The sequence below is a fragment of the Callospermophilus lateralis genome, chromosome 9 (genome assembly GCF_048772815.1).
Source record: "Callospermophilus lateralis isolate mCalLat2 chromosome 9, mCalLat2.hap1, whole genome shotgun sequence".
Classification (NCBI taxonomy): domain Eukaryota; kingdom Metazoa; phylum Chordata; class Mammalia; order Rodentia; family Sciuridae; genus Callospermophilus; species Callospermophilus lateralis.
In genome coordinates, this window is record NC_135313.1 from 71,698,206 (window position 1) to 71,714,577 (window position 16,372).

The 16,372-nt window shown below is 37.4% G+C and overlaps 1 protein-coding gene across 4 annotated transcripts in view; it reads left to right on the forward strand.

Moving 5' to 3' along the window:
• Acvr1 (activin A receptor type 1) overlaps positions 1-2,974 on the forward strand; it is a 130,247-nt gene extending 127,273 nt beyond the window's left edge. For all 4 annotated transcript variants that reach the window (XM_076865982.2, XM_076865981.2, XM_076865980.2 and 1 more), the window contains 2 exons: positions 871-1,001; positions 1,756-2,974. In XM_076865982.2, coding sequence (XP_076722097.1) covers positions 871-1,001; positions 1,756-1,890 — 266 coding nt within the window. In that variant the 3' untranslated portion in view covers positions 1,891-2,974. The remainder of the gene's footprint in view (positions 1-870; positions 1,002-1,755) is intronic.
• The last annotated feature ends 13,398 nt before the right edge of the window (positions 2,975-16,372 follow it).

Consider the following 16,372-nt stretch of genomic DNA (forward strand, 5'->3'; position numbering starts at 1 on the left):
TCCCGATGGCTAGTCTCTCTACAGTTTGTCTTGTGCCTTCAATCTGAGAGTAATTAACAGAACCATCCAATGGAGAGTTGTGCCTGGTGGTTAGAGGGTATTCCTGGCATGTAGAATGGATGAACAAGGAAATGCAATATTACATTATTAGCATCCCTCCCAGTGGGAAGGATTATTTTTAAACAATGATTCTTTTTTTTTTAAAGAGAGAGAGAGAGAGAGAGAGAGAGAGAGAGAGAGAGAGAATTTTAATATTTATTTTTTAGTTATCGGCGGGCACAACATCTTTGTTTGTATGTGGTGCTGAGGATCGAACCCGGGCTGCACGCATGCCAGGTGAGCGCGCTACTGCTTGAGCCACATCCCCAGCCCAAACAATGATTCTTATTACAAAATAATTTTATAATAACAGAAAGCCTTATTTGGGGGGATGGTCTTAATTTATTTGCCTCTAACTCTAGTTTGAGGATAACTTTTTACTTCTATTTATGGTTGGAAATGACTAGATTCATGTACTTTTTAGAGGTGTTTAGAGGTGTTCTTCTCTGACAACCAGAGGAATTTTTATTTTAGGTCACTCAATCTTTATTGGGCATTGCAGAGCTGTTTGTGTGTCCTGTCGGAGCATTTTGTTAATACTCGTGATTACTTGAGAAGTTTTCACATACTTTCTTCTAATAAATACTTTCCTCCATTTCCCTACAGGCTGTGTAGTTAGTATCTCCTTGTAGTTTCCAGAACGGCTTGAGGTATGAGGAAGGTGACTAGTACTTTATCCTGTCACATTATAACCTGTGAGACCCATCAATTAAATCTTAGGGGAACATTTACTATCTTGCTAACCCAGCACAATTCTTGTCCCATATGCAGGTATAGTGGAAGACTACAAGCCACCATTCTACGATGTAGTTCCCAATGACCCAAGTTTTGAAGATATGAGGAAAGTAGTGTGTGTGGATCAACAGAGGCCAAACATACCCAACAGATGGTTCTCAGACCCGGTGAGAGTTCTAGTTTCTTGGTTCTAGAGCTATTTTGGCTGCTTGTAATTTGCTTGCTTTTGATTTCAATAGATCTTTTGTATCTAAGCCATCTGCATTCTGTATTGGCCACTCTCCCTCCCTGTTTTTTGTAGAAGGCTCTTTGAGCCTAACTGAGTAGATTTGGAAAATTGTCTTGTTCTTTAAGAAGTGCTGTTTGGTAGGTCTTGCTAATGAATGATACTATTCAGAAGAATTTATGACTGACCAGGGATTAGCAGACATATTACTGCTGCTATTAGCCCTGTGATTGCATTGAGATCTGGAGTGATGCTTTTCATCTCCTCTTTATCTCTGCTTACCTAAAATTCCAAACAAACTACTCAATGCTGTAGAGCCTGTCTTACTACACATAACTAGTAGCAGATCTAGGACTTTGGGAAGTGATCCAATTTGCAAATTTCACTATCTCTGGGTTACTACCATTGTTTTTAGTGTCCATAAATCCATCAAGGGGTCCAACTTGCCCTGTGTAATTTGCCTGATAAGGTAAGTTGGTAGTATTAAGAGTCGAAAGGACAGAGTTCAAGAAACTCTTGAGTGACTTTATCATTGGTTAAAGCCTTGATTGTTTAAAGAAAATGGTAATAACATCTCTTTAACTTCATACAACCTCCAGAGTTTTTCAAAACAGTTGACTTGACCTCTGCAAAAAGCTTTCAGTGCCACTAAACAGCCAATTTGTCATTGTGGTTTTTGTTCTTTCTCTTCTCAGACATTAACCTCTCTGGCCAAGCTGATGAAAGAATGCTGGTATCAAAACCCATCTGCAAGACTCACAGCTCTGCGTATCAAAAAGACTTTGACCAAAATTGATAATTCCCTAGACAAATTGAAAACTGACTGTTGACATTTTCATGGTGTCAAGAAGGAAGATTTGATGTTGTCGTTGTCCAGCTGGGACCTAATGCTGGCCTGCCTGGTTGTCAGAACAGAACTCATCTGTCTCCCTCCCTCAATGGCCACTTTGACGAGGCAGACATCTCACCTAGCCATGTGCTGGGGAGACACCAAAACCACCCCAACCTCGCTCAATGACTGTGAACTGGGCATTTCATGAACTGTTCACACTGCAAAGACTAATGGTGGACAGATACTGTTGCAAAGGTAGGGAACTGGAGGAACACAGAGAAATCCTAAAAGAGATCTGGGCATTAAGACAGTGGCTTTGCATATCTTTCACAGGTCTCCTAGACACTCCCCACGGGAAACTCAAGGAGGTGGTGAATTTTTAATCAGCAATATTGCCTGTGCTTCTCTTCTTTATTGCACTAGGAATTCTTTGCATTCCTTACTTGCACTGTTACTCTTAATTTTAAAGACCCGACTTGCCAAAACTTTGGCTGCGTACTCCACTGGTCTGTCTTTGGATAATAGGAATTCAATTTGGCAAAAACAAAATGTAATGTCAGACTTTGCTGCATTTTACACATGTGCTGATGTTTACAACGATGCCGAACATTAGGAATTGTTTATACACAACTTTGCAAATTATTTATTACTTGTGCACTTAGCAGTTTTTACAAAACTGCTTTGTGTGTATGTTAAAGCTTATTTTTATGTGGTCTTATGATTTTATTACTGAAATGTTTTTAACACTATACTCTGAAATGGACATTTTCTTTTATTATCAGTTAAATTCACATTTAAATGCTTCACATTTGTATGTGTGTAGACTGTAACTTTTTTTTCAGTTCTTATGCAGAACGTATTTAGTCATTACCCATGTGACACCACCGAATATATTACTGATTTAGAAACAAAGATTTCAGTAGAATTTTAGTCCTGAACGCTGTGGGGGAAAATGCATTTTCTTCGGAATTATCCATTATGTGCATTTAAACTCTGTCAGAAAAAAATAACTATTTTGTTTTAATCTACTTTTTGTATTTAGTAGTTATTTGTATAAATTAAATAAACTGTTTTCAAGTCAATCAGTGGAATTATTTTCAACATATAAAGATCTGTGTAATATAATGTGTTTTCTTATGGGAGCAATAGAAACTGAAAACTAATTTGAAAATTGAATTTGCTTTCCAAGGCGAGTAATGAACCTGAGGGTACTATGAGGATGTCTTGCTGCTTGAATTTGGTACCTGAAAATTTGAGTTTTATGTTTCTCTTTTGTCTGTCATTTTCCCTCTCTGTTTCCCAAACTTGATGATAACAAGCCTCTCTAACATATGTATGTATATATAAGATTTTGTTTATCTGTCCATCCAGTCATCATTTATCAAAGGTGGTTGTGAGTATAAAAGTGAAGAAAGATGGCAAAAGCATTTGTGTAGCTTAAGGTCCAAGGATATGCAGAACCCATTCTTAGCTCTTTTTACTTCTTGTGCACAACAGGATTAAAAAGGCAGGGATTAGAGTAGGCCATAAAGAGAAGAGGGGTAAAAACTCTGGAGTGTCCTTCAGAGGGAGGTCAGTTGGTTCATTAGCATGCAATTACTTGGAGGGTATATAGCAGAGTCACATTTAGCATTTTAAATTAAAATTTTAATTCATGTTACACTTAAAATTTACTATCTTAAATTTTAAGTAAGCACTTCAATGGTGTTAAGTACATTTGCATTATTATGGAACTCTCCATCATCCATCCACAGACTGTTCATCTTGTAAAACTGAAACTCCATACCTATTAAGTGCTAGCACCCCACCAACCTCCCCTTTGATTTTGTTCTCTGTCTCTGTAAGTTTGTCCATTCTAATTTCCCTATACAAGTGGATCATATGGTATTTATCCTTTTGTGAGACCAACTAACTTCATGTAGCATAAGGACTTCAGGATTCATGCACATTGTAGAATATGTCCAAATTGTCTTCCTTTTTCGAGCTGAATAATATTACATGTATGCATATACAAAATTTTGTTTATCCAGCCATTCATTCACCTCTTGGTGGATGCTTAGGTTGCTTCCACATTTGACTGTTGTGAATAACACTGCGAGTGGGTTGTTGATTTCAATTCTTTTACTTATACAATGAGAATTGGAAGGAAGACACATTTAACTTTTATTAAAATATATTTACATAAAAGTATACATATGTAAAAGGTACAGCTTGATGAATTTTGATAAATTATTTTTTTTAGTTGGTTACATCCATGGAAATAGCACTCAGGTCAAGAAACCAAACACTACCAGCACCTCAGAACTCTCTCACTGTTAACAGCATAGGTTACCGTTTGTTTGTTCTGGAACACTTTATAAATGGAATCATACAGTATATATGTAGGAGTGGAATCATCAGGTGTAATGTTCCACTTCAGCAGCTAATTACCAATCTACTTTATTTATTTATTTACTTATTTTGGTACCAAGGATTTAACCCGGCGGTGCTTAATCACTGAGCCACATCCCCAGCCCTTTTTATTTTTTATTTTGAGACAGAGTCTTGCTAAGTTGCTTAGAGCCTTGCTAAGTTGCTGAGGTTGGTCTTGAACTTGTGATCCTCCTGTCTCAGCCTACCAAGTTGCTGGGATTATAGGCATGTGCTGCTACACCTAGCTACCAATCCACTTTTAAACAGAGTTGTTCAATGTATGCTCCCTTCAGCTATGTATGAGAGTTCTGGTTGTTCTATATTTTCAACAATACTTAGTAGTTTCTTCTTTTCCATTTTAGTCATTCTGGTGGGTGTTGTACACATGTTTCAGCAAAACAAAGAAACAAAAGGGAGAGGATGAGTAAATGACAGTTTAAATAGTACTTGCCGTTCTCCTTAGTAACTGCAGAACCCAAGTGAAGAGAAGCTCCAAGATATAAACAAACAGGTCTTGGTTCCCATGTGCTGAGTAAGTGTGAGTATAGTATTTAGTGGTTCACGTAAGTTTTTATGCAGCCTGGCCCTTGAATAGTCAATGATGTCTTCATCTGGTAATCACCTGTGGAACATGGCTGCTTCAACTCTGGAGGATAATCTGGCTGTGTAGATGAACACGTTATATGAGGGTCTCAAATTCGTCTTATTTCTAAGTCATTTGACCCCATCTGATTCCCCTTGTTTACTGACTTTGAAATCTAACCCCAGTTAAGATTACCATATTCAAGGTGACTGGGAACATGTATGAAGTGAGAAGAGGAAACATGTGGGTCTCTCAAGTAAAGCAGTTTATGTGGATTCATGCCATCTTAGTCTGAGGTGCCAAGCCTAGACCTTTTGATTCCAAGACCAGAGTCTTCTCTGGCCATGAATCAGTCCTCAAAGTTGATGCCTACCTTTGTTCACATTGGGCCACCCACATTCTCTGAGCTGTATAGCCACCAGTGAGAATTCTGTGATGAGGACATATTTGATTTGCTCCATTTTTTAAACAAGAACTCCTGGTTGTTTTGATTTTGAGACCGGCTAGCTCCTAGGTTGTTCTCAAACTCAGGGCTCAAAATGATTCTCCCACATCAGCCTCTGGGGTACTGGGACTAGAGGCACACACAGCTAAGATTTTTATGTTTTGTTTTTATTTCTGCTATTCTTCAGTCCCAGGGATGAAACTCAGGGCCTTGTGTATGCTAAGCAAGCACTCAACCGCTGAGCTTCATCCTTAGCGCACTCCTGGTTGTTTTCAAATACAACAGAAATGTCCTATATTCAAATATTTATTAAGAAAACACAGGTAGGCTGTCACAAAACTTCTCATAGGCATTCTTCCAGACTGTTTCTCAGCTTAAAACCCGCCCTTGATGTTATATGCATGTATGAAATTTTCACAAATAAACCCATTTTTTAAAATAATTTTATGCACTATTAATTGTACTTCTAAAAACCCACCCTTTCATGCACCATTTTGTCAGGCTTTGTGACTCCATCAACTTGGAGTGACTACTGCCATCTGCTTCCTGTTCTGTCAGAATCACTCCAGCCTCCCTTCTTGACCTCAGCAGTGGTAGTTCCTTTCAGTAGCAGCAGAGTCTCAGGCCAGTAGGCAGTTGTTCTAATGTTTGCAGAAACAGCCTTATTGTGGCCTCACTTCACAGATACTAAACACCAAGGACTGGGGTCCACTCTTCAGAAGACAAGATCCCAGCCACTTCTAAACTCAGAGACACCAGCTCAACCCAGTGCTGCAGCTCTGTGGGTGGGGATCCCATTAAACCTCTCCATTGTAATAATTCTACTCCCTTCCTCCAGGCTCAGGGGCACACTGCCTTGCCTAGTCACTTCCTCCACACTAACGTTAAGGTTGTCATTTTGTTCTTTTTCCAATTACTAATTGTTAGTTCTAATGAATTATTCTCTGTACTAAAAAATATGGAAAGATGGGTGTGCTTTGTCTCCTAAGTGGACTCATACTGATACAAGCATTATCTTCTTATTATACCTCTTTGCTGATGTTTTCTAACATCATGGGTAGCATACACCCCCAATTTACAGAGGAGAAGACTGAGACAGTAGTTAAGTCTAATTGTTCAACTAAGTAGAAACAGAACTAAAATTGGATTCTTAAGTTTTTAAGCCAGAGGCTCAGTTACCTGTGACTCTCTTGCAATCCTCCCCTCCCAGTTTACAACCCCCATCTACAAGAAGGACTAAGAAATACTGTTGACCTGGCCTTTACTGCTTCTTTCTTTCTGTCCCTCCCCTCCCCTCTCCTTCCCTCCCCTCCTCTACCCTCTCTTCTCTTCCTCTCTCCTCTTCCTCTCTTCCAGAGAATTATAGTTACACATATGGGGTTCATCCTGAGAAAATCGTACATGCATACAGTCTGACTCACTCCATTTCAGTCTTTATTCCTCTCTTTGTCTCCCTTCTCTTCCTCAGCTCCCCTCCACTGACCACCCCCCTTGCTCATCCATTTATCCACCCTTGATTGGTGCTTACCACACACAGGAAGGTGTCCCTGTGTGGTATATTTATATATGCACGTAATTTGAGTCTGTTAAATTAATCCTGCATTGCTTCCCCTTTCCCATCTCTCCTCTGTCCCTTTTGATCTCCTTCTACTCCACTGATTTTCTCCATATCTTTATGATATCCAATTCCGCCCCCACCCCCATCCCCAGGCACACTGCTTTCCCTTATTTTGGTCTAGTTTCCATATATGGGACCAGATTCTTCCCTTGATTTTCTGAGTCTGGCTTATTTTACTTAGCATGATATGCTCCATTTCCATCCATTTACCAGCAGCCATGATGTCATTCTTCTTTATGGTTGAGTAGAACTCCATATTGTGTGTGTGTGTGTGTGTGTGTGTGTGTATGTGTGTGTGTATATATATACACACACACTATATTTTCTTTTTTTACTGTGTTTCTTGGTCCATTCATTTACTAATGAGTATCTGGGCTGATTCCATAATATGACTATTGTAAATTTCACTGCTATAAATATTGAAGTGACTATATTGCTATAATAGGCTGATTTTAGTTATTTTGGATAAATATCAGGGAGTGAGATAGCTAGTCATGGGATAGTGCCATTCCATAATGCTTTTCCAGAGTGGTTGTGCAAATTTGTAGTCCTACCAACAATGTATGAGTGTTCGTTCCCTTCACATCTTCACCAGCAATTATTTTCTTTTGTAATCTTGACAGTTGCCATTCTGACTGGAGTGAGATGAAATCTTAGTGTAGTTTTTGATTTGCATTTCCCTGATTGCTACAAATGTGGAACATTTTTTCATGTATTTGTTGGCCATGTATATTTCTTCTTTTGAGAAATGCCTGTTTAGTTCTTTTGCCCATTTATTGATTGGGTTATTTGTTAGATTGGTGTTGTTTTTTAAATTCTTTATATATTCTGGATATTCATCCCCTGTCAGAAGAGCAGCTGGCAAAATTTTTCTCCCATTCTGTGGGCCCTCTCTTCACACTCTTGATCCTTTTCTTTGCTGTCCAGAAACTTTTCAGTTTAATGGCATCCTGCTGCCTGGTCCTTGGTTTTCTGTCTTGAGTTTTAGAGGTCTTGTTAAAGAAGTTGGTGCCTGTACCAGTAGGATGAAGTGTTGGTCTTGTTTTCTTCTAGCGGTTGCAAAATTTCTGGTCTAATTCCTAAATCTTCAATCCACTTTGATTTGACATTTATACAGGGTTTGAGATAGAAGTCCAGTTTCATTCTTCCATATATGGATACACAGTTTTCCTAGAACTTTTTGTTAAAAAGGCTATCTTTTCTCCATGTATTTTGGCACCTTTGTCAAGTGTTAGATGTCTGCAAATATGTGGCTTAGTTTCTGTGTCTTCGGTTCCATTGGAGAGACACAATGAATATTATTGAAATGGCCATACTACCAAAATCAGTGTAGAAATTCAACACAATACCAGTGACATTCTTCACAGAGCTAGAAAAACCGTCTTCAAATTTGTTTGGAAGAATAAGAGACCCAGAATAGCTAAAGCAATTCTGACCAAGAAGAGCAATGCAGGAGGCATCACAATATCAGACCTCAAATTATACTACAGGGCTACAGTAAAAAACAAAAACAAAACAAAAAACAGCATGGTATGGCATCAAAATAGACCTGAAGACCACAGCATTATTTCTTAATGTGTTTGTAGCCCACAAAATGATCATGGAACACATGTCCTGGACTAATCTCTGTTTTCCTAGGATGTTAGCTTCTTCACAGAGGAACTAATCCATCTGTTTCCCCTCATCCCTGTCTCTAAATAAATACTATTTTTTTTCCCACTTAATCAGGAGGACCCAAAGGAATTTCTCCATCATTATATGTCTGATCATGCCAGGGCACTTCTCTGATTCCCCCATCTCTCTTTCCAAAGCTTCCTGTCTCAGGTTCTCCCCCTTTAAGGAAACTGGGACACAGTATTTCAAAACCTAATTCATTCATGTATTTCAGGAGGTGTCATGCTGGGTAAGGCACCTTGGACTCTATTATAGGGTTCCCCAGTTCACATTCTTCTTGACAGTTTCTGCTAGTGAATCCCCCCAAACAACCATTACCCTCCCTGCACATCCGTTTCTTAATCTGAAAGCCTGATAATGACACCAAAGTCACTCAAAAACTCTAGCTTTGATGTTTATGTGTGTCTACAATTCACAAATTTAACAGATATTGAGTGTCAAGTACCAGAGGACAGGCTTCCTTCCTGTCCTTCCTCCTACAATGAGGATATCTTTGCCTCATATCCCTCTTGTTATGGATGTATTTTTGTGGTGTAAGTTTTATCTGCTAGGCGATTATTAGTCATAATAATAATTACAAACTAATAGTTAATATCTACTAAGCATTCACTGCATGCTTGTCATTAGCTCACCATCGAACAGATGCTCCTCAAAGAAACAGTAGCAGACAGGCTATTATTTTTATTGGACATTTAGAGAAACTAAGGTTCATAGAGATTGTGATAGTGTCCATCCCACAACCAGGGAGCAGTAGAGCTGGGATCTGAACCCAGACAGACGGATTCCAATGCCTGGGCTCTTAATGAATATACTATGTATGGTTGCTTGTTTTTAAAAACATTTTTTTTCTGCCCTCCTTTTTTTTTTTTTGCATGAAAATGATGTCATTGACTGCCTTTTCAGTAGAATATGCCTCCTGAATTTCTGTACTGAGTGGTTGGCTTTCTTTCTAGTGAAGAATCTTTTTCTCTTGTTTAGCTTCAACATTTTTAGAAATAAATTCAGGACACAAATTTGCATGCCAGGTATGAACTCAGTTATTTAAAAAAAAAAATGCCTAGAAAAAGCTCTCTGCAGTCTTACCAAAATATTTAATGTCATTACTTTTGGTGCTGTTCTGAGTTATTTCTTCAAAATTGCTGTATTTTTGCTTTCTAGAATGAGAATCTGTTTTGGAATGTTGGAAGGCAATTTTGTGCTGGTTTGGGAGGTCAGGTCAGTCTGCTAATTACCAAGCGGCTTGGTGGGTGGCTAATAGTAGTTATTTTTGTGAATTTATAATTTTAATTTCTCCTTGCTTTAAAAAACATAAATAGTTCCACAAGGTTTATAATAAAAAGTAGCAATCCTCTGCTATTTCCTGCTTCCATTACCCACTCCACAGTGGCAATCATTTTTTTTTTTTTATTTTTTAAACAGTTCTCTTCGAGTATTTACCTTTGCTTTTATAATAGCCTAGTTATCCTTCTATTTCTTAGTTTTTATTTTTAGACATTCTCTCTTGACTTCTGTGGAAGAAGAGGAAGTAGCTCTCTTCTTAGTATTTCTTACTCTTATCCTATACTTATTTATACATCTTCCCTCTTTTCTCCCTGTATTCATTCATAGACTTAACAAATATTTAATGAGTGCCTATTATGTGCCAGGCACAGCTGATTAATCAAGGGGAAAAAAAAAGCAATGAACAAAACAGAATCTCTTCCTTCATAGATTTTTTTACAGTAATAATTTCAAGTTAAGTCAATGACTACTGTTCAACTTTATTATTGCCAATTAAATGTTATTCACAAATAATTACATTTGTTTTCTGTACAGACTTTTGTTTTTCCTTAAAGTCACTGATTTTCTTCTCTTTATATTTGCTGTTTTCAAGCTATCAATTCCTTACCAAACACTGTCAAATTATTAATGTCTCCATCCACCCATGTAAGGCTATCTACCAATGTCTCTGTAGAGGTATTCCTCCTGGAGCCTTTTGTCCTCCTGCTCTGATCCAGATTGAATTGCACTGTTACTGCTATCCTCTTGGGATCTACCCTCACAAAGATCTTGTGAATTCCCTTGCTTCATTCCTCTGTAGGAACTCTGGTTTTCCTATTTCTTCCTTATTATTTAATCCCTGTTTTGCTAATGTGCATCTTCAGTGAATTCTTGAGAGTGTGTGAAGAGTAAATATTTTTAAACATATCAGACCGGAAAGTGTCTATATTCTACCTTAATACTTAACTAATAGTTTAGGAATACAGAACTCTAGGTTGGCCTTTTTAGAATTCTTGAGATATTACTATATTATCTGCTGTTCTCTGTTTATGTTGAAAAATCTCATGCATTCTGATTAGCAATTTTTAGACATATTTTTCTCTATAGAATTTTAAGTACTTTGTTTGCTACAGTTTTTGCTATCTTGAGCTCCTAGTATTTGGATTTTGGCTCTTCTGGCTGTATCATCTAATTTTTTAAAAGTATTTTCTGTCCAGTTTTCCTATGTCTTTGCAATATAATATAAAGAATAAAAACACAGTCTATAAATAGATGATAACCCCAGACCTGCTACTTAGTAGCTGTCTAAATTAGGGCAAGTCACTCTATTTCTTCTGTTTTAGTTTGTTTCTTCTATGAAAGGGGGATAATAATATCAATCCTATAGATTTGTTGTGAGCTTTAAATGAATCAATACTTATTATTTTTTCGGTTGTACTTTCTAACATTTATATTACAGTTTTAATTTCTCAATAATATTTAAACATTTTTAATATATTAATAATATGTCATACCCAGAAAGTGGGTGTTCCTTGAAAGTTAATTTAAGTGTAAAAGCAAACTATAGAGTTATTGCCATGGGCCCTGTTGTGGGGCCATGTTCAATGGGATGTAGCAGTCAGGACTCTTTCAAATTCTTTCTTATTTTGTTTTGAAGGTAAGATCATGATGGCTTCATGTTGTCTGTCTTTCCCAGCTCTTTGTTGCTTTCCTTTATTTTTTTCTGGGTTAGCATAAGAACTTGAGGAAAGAGGCTCATGTAGATAATTCCTAGTTACCCAGAAAAACCTGAATTATAAATTTCAAAATTTTAAATGATAGTTTTAAAAATCTGGGTCTAGGGCTGTAGCTCAGTGCCAGAGCGCTTGCCTACTATGCATGAGGCCCTGGATTCAATCCTCAGCGCCACAAAACAAACACAGACCTTAAATATTTGCTAATGTAGTTACTATTTCCAGTGGCCTTCTTTCTCTTGTGTAAATCCATGCTTTCTTTAACCTGGAATCATTTTCTTTTTGCTGTTAACTGTTTTTACAGTGTCCATCTTCTGACAGTGAATTCCTTCATCTCTTTTTCACTTTCAATTTTGAAAGATGTTTTCACTGAGTGCATAAGTCTCAGTCTAGAGCTTTTCTTTCAGTACTTTAAAAATATTGCTCTACTGTTCTTTTGTTTGCATTGTTTCCTATGAGAAATCTGCTGTTTTCCTTTTTTGTTCTTCTACATTAATGTCTTTCTCTTCCTCTTCTTTTCTTTGAAGACTTCAATTACATATCTGTTAGACTACCTGAAATTTTTGTTGTACAGTTCACTGATTATACTGAGTTTTTTTCTGTTTTATTTTTGATGATTTCTATTGCTCTGTCTTCAAGTTCACTAACCTTTTCTGTAATGTCCAGTCTGCCATTAATCTCATCTAATGTATTTTTTCTCATATGTTGTAGATTTTATTTTTTTAACCTCTAGAAGTTCAGTTTGAGTGTTCTGAAAAATATTTTCAATATCTTTAAATACAATTTTGACCATATTTAACATAGTTATAATAATTAATGTTCTCATCTGCCAATACTCCCATCTGTGCCTATTCTGATTTTTTTCTTATTCTGGGTCATAATTTCTTCTTCCTTAAAAAAATTATAAGTTTTTAATTGGAATTTACCTTGCTGGATGTCAAATATTTTGTATTCCTATAAGTATTCTTCAACTTTGTTCTGCTATGCAGTTATCTGAAATAGTTAGGACTGGAGTAGTACTCAGACTGAACTGTACTCAGCCTATGGATAGTTATTCCCCACTATTGAGGCAAGACCCCTCTAAGTACTTTATCCAATATCCCATGAATTGATTTTTTCATCTTCATGGGTAGACAACAGCATTATTCCTGACCTTGTGTGAGGACTAAGTTGCTGCTAATCTTTTTAAGTTGTTCTTTATCCAGCTTTGGGTAGTTTTCTCACACGGAGTAGTAGCCAGCTGAGTATCATTCATATAATTATGGGCCTTTAAATCCTGAAGATCTCACTTGACATCCTTACACTGTTTCATATCGTCTATACTTTTCTCCTCTGATGCTAAGTGATTACTTTTTAGATCTTGAGTTGATACTTTAGGGCAATTTTACTCAAAGTGTGGTCCCTAAATCAACAGTATCATTATCACTAGGAAATTTATTACAAATGCAAATTATTAGGTGGCACCTCACACCTACAGAACTGAAACTCTGGGTAGGGAGGTATTATTTAGAACCAGCAATCTATATTTTAACATGTACTCCAGATAAATCTGATAGAGGCAAAATTTGTGCTTGGAGTCCACAGTGAATGCGGGAAGGAGTTCTAGGATATATTTCATGTGCCCTTGAATCCTTGTAATTAGGCAGCTGCCAGACTCTTTTGCATACAGGTTGACCTAATCAGGCAAAGGGCTGATGAGAAGGGTTACTCAAATTTAAGACAATATAGGAAGTAGAAAATATGATTTTTCTTCGTGGAAAGTTTCTTGAGTAGGAAAATTCTTTCCAAGTTTACTCTTTCCTCATAGCAGAGGGAGTTTGGGAGCTGAGAGAAAGTGGGAACTGGCAGTAACTAATTTTATTTTGTACATAAAGTTTTCAAGGCAAACAAGGAAGTGTGCTCAGAGACCAGGCCACTAGCTTCTGAGATTTCTTGGTCCCTGATGCCATGTCTGGTAAACAAGCTACTGGCTCCAGAGGGGGAAGCTGGCAATATCAAAAAAAGGGGAAAGGAGTTCATGCCATAGGGCATCCTGGGTTGGATAAAAGTTGCAACGATATTGGGCAAAAGCATTTATTTTGAGAAAAAAATGTCCTTTCAACAGCAGTGGGCCAGACTCCCAAACAGGCGATTTGTCTAACAGAACTCACTTTGGCCCTTTGCTCTGTCTCCCTTGGCAACATGATGGCTTCACCCTTCTCTCTGCCATTCAGGAATGGGACAGGAAGGACAGAGGAGACAAAAGTTGTTATTCTATTTGTTTCTGTAAGTGATTTGTTTCTTTCTTTTTTTTTTTTTTTGCCACAGGATACAATTGTATATTTAAATAATCAGACTTTTCCTATACAGACCCTAATTTGAGAAGGAAAAACTGGAAGCCTGAGAAATACCTTGGGTGGTACAAAAAAGTGGTCTGATACATACATAGAAAGGATATGTATACATTATTGTATATACCTAATGTATATTTTTTCAAAAACAGAAACAAGCTGATTTTCTAGATGACTAAACAAAAGATACACTTGATACAACTGCTCCCAAATTGTGAATACTCAGAAGTTGTTCAAATAGGTACTCTATGTTCATTGTTCAGTCCCCTATTTGGGGCCCTTTTTCATTTGTATATTTATTTCCTTTTTTTCATAACATTTATTGATGATCTACTAAGAGTCAAGCTTGGAGCAGGTACTAAGAGAAGTCAAAAAAGAAGTGCCTTCCAGGAAGACAGCCAGGCAGAAATGCAAAGAGTGATCTTAGCACATTAGGAGTCTGGGCCAGGAGTTCTTTAGTGATATGTAGTGATACAGTTTCTTGGGTGAGTATAGTCACTAAGCTCTGTTAATTGTTCCCATTACCAAGTCTGCCTTCATTTTCTGGTCCCAAACTCTCTCACTTCACCTCCACCACCACCATAGTCAAGTTCCTACCTTAGAGCTTTTTCTTAAGATTTATTACAATCATTAGTCAATCACAATATAACTTAGCATTTTTAAGGCATTTGATATATGCCAACACTCTCTAAGGGCTTAACATTCACTCACCTAAGACATCAAGTTACTTAATTTTCACAGCAGCCTAATGACAGGCTTTTATTATCCCCATTTGGCAGATGAGGATATGGAGGTATGGAGAATTGACGTTGTCTTTATTACTGTCCTAAATTATCAGTCTTCTCTGGTGTCCTAGGTGCAGATTCCTGTGTCTGTGTCTGTACTTCTCTCTGCTGGAATCACTCTCAAAGTCTGCCTAAGATGAATGCTGGTTGTATACAAGAAGTTGTTTGCCACCTGGATTCTAGTTTATCTTATTGTCTTGGGCTCTTTGTTTCCTTAGTTGTCTTTCCTTCTAGAATAAGGTTCCTGGATAGCAGGGATCATTGGTATATACCTGATACCTAATAAATATTTCTTTTTTTTCTCCATTCCTAGTAGGTGCTATAAAACTGTCACAAATGCTGCTGGACCTATAGCACCTGGCCTCTGTGGCATCTTTGGTGGGTCCAGAGCTCTTACATTTAAGTGAATCAGATAGGTGGAAGGTAAGCTAGGAGGGAATGATAGAGACTGGGTCACATTGAAGAGTACATATGCTATTCAATTTCAGCTGACTGTTGCCATGCAAGAGAGATGACCCTGTGTTGCCAAATTTTCCAGTATTTCAAGCTAAGTCAAGAATCTGGATGAGATGTTAAATTGGCCAGTTTTTAAAAATACTATGCTGACTTGAGAAAATCTTCAGTCTAAAATTTTTCTGTGAATTCTACATGTTTGACTTTTGCAAGAGAGCTAAATAGTTATTTTGTTTTTCAGATGGTTTGTTTAGCCTACAGAGATACACATTCATATGAGTCCTCTAAAAACAGTAGTTTATAATGATATCCAGTAGCAGACCAGGCAGATAAGCAATCCTGAAGCTAGTAGATGGAGTACATTCTGATGTGACACTTGTAGGCAAGGTTATCATAAGAAGGGAGAACTCAGGTGAGGAAGAATGAAGACCAATGAGAACAGCTCTGGGATAAAGGGGAAAGGGTAGAAAATCTCAACACCAGCCAAACAGGGCTCTTATTAAGTTTGTTCTCCCACTCAAGTGTCAGTTCACAAGATAAAACTAAGAAGTGGAATCTTTTATCATTACATTATCAAAGTGGCAGAGTTGCAACATCCTTAGTTTTGGAGTTGGGGACATGTCTTTATTTGATTGCTTGTTGGAGAATCTGCTGTTTTGTGGAAGTATTTTCTAGAAACTCCTTTTGCCTACATTCCCACCTAAATCATTATTAATGTTTTTTTCCATGTGCCCATAACAATACAATACACAAGGTCTGAAATGATAATCTTTTTCAAGAAAGGATGATTTTGAAAATACTATATTCATATAAAAACTGAAAAAAGTTTTCTAGGGTATGACACCATCTTCAGGAGAATGAGAGGTTATCTGTTGACTTGTTGAATGATTCCTCAACACCTACTATGTGCCAGAGGTGGTCATTAGCAAATTCTCTGAAGGAACAGTGGGTAAAAAGAACTAAAAGCTGTGATGCTTACCTTGTCAGAAATGTACAGTTTTCTTGGGAAGAAAACAGAGCTAGCCACAGGGGAAGGAAGTTGCAAAATGAGAAGGAGGAGATGAATAAAATCAGAGATGGGAGCAAGCACTCTGACTTTTGGCTGAGAATATCTGCCAATTTCGCTTTACATATGAAGACATATTTACTTTGCACAGTCTTGCAATCTGTAATATTGCAAAACATAA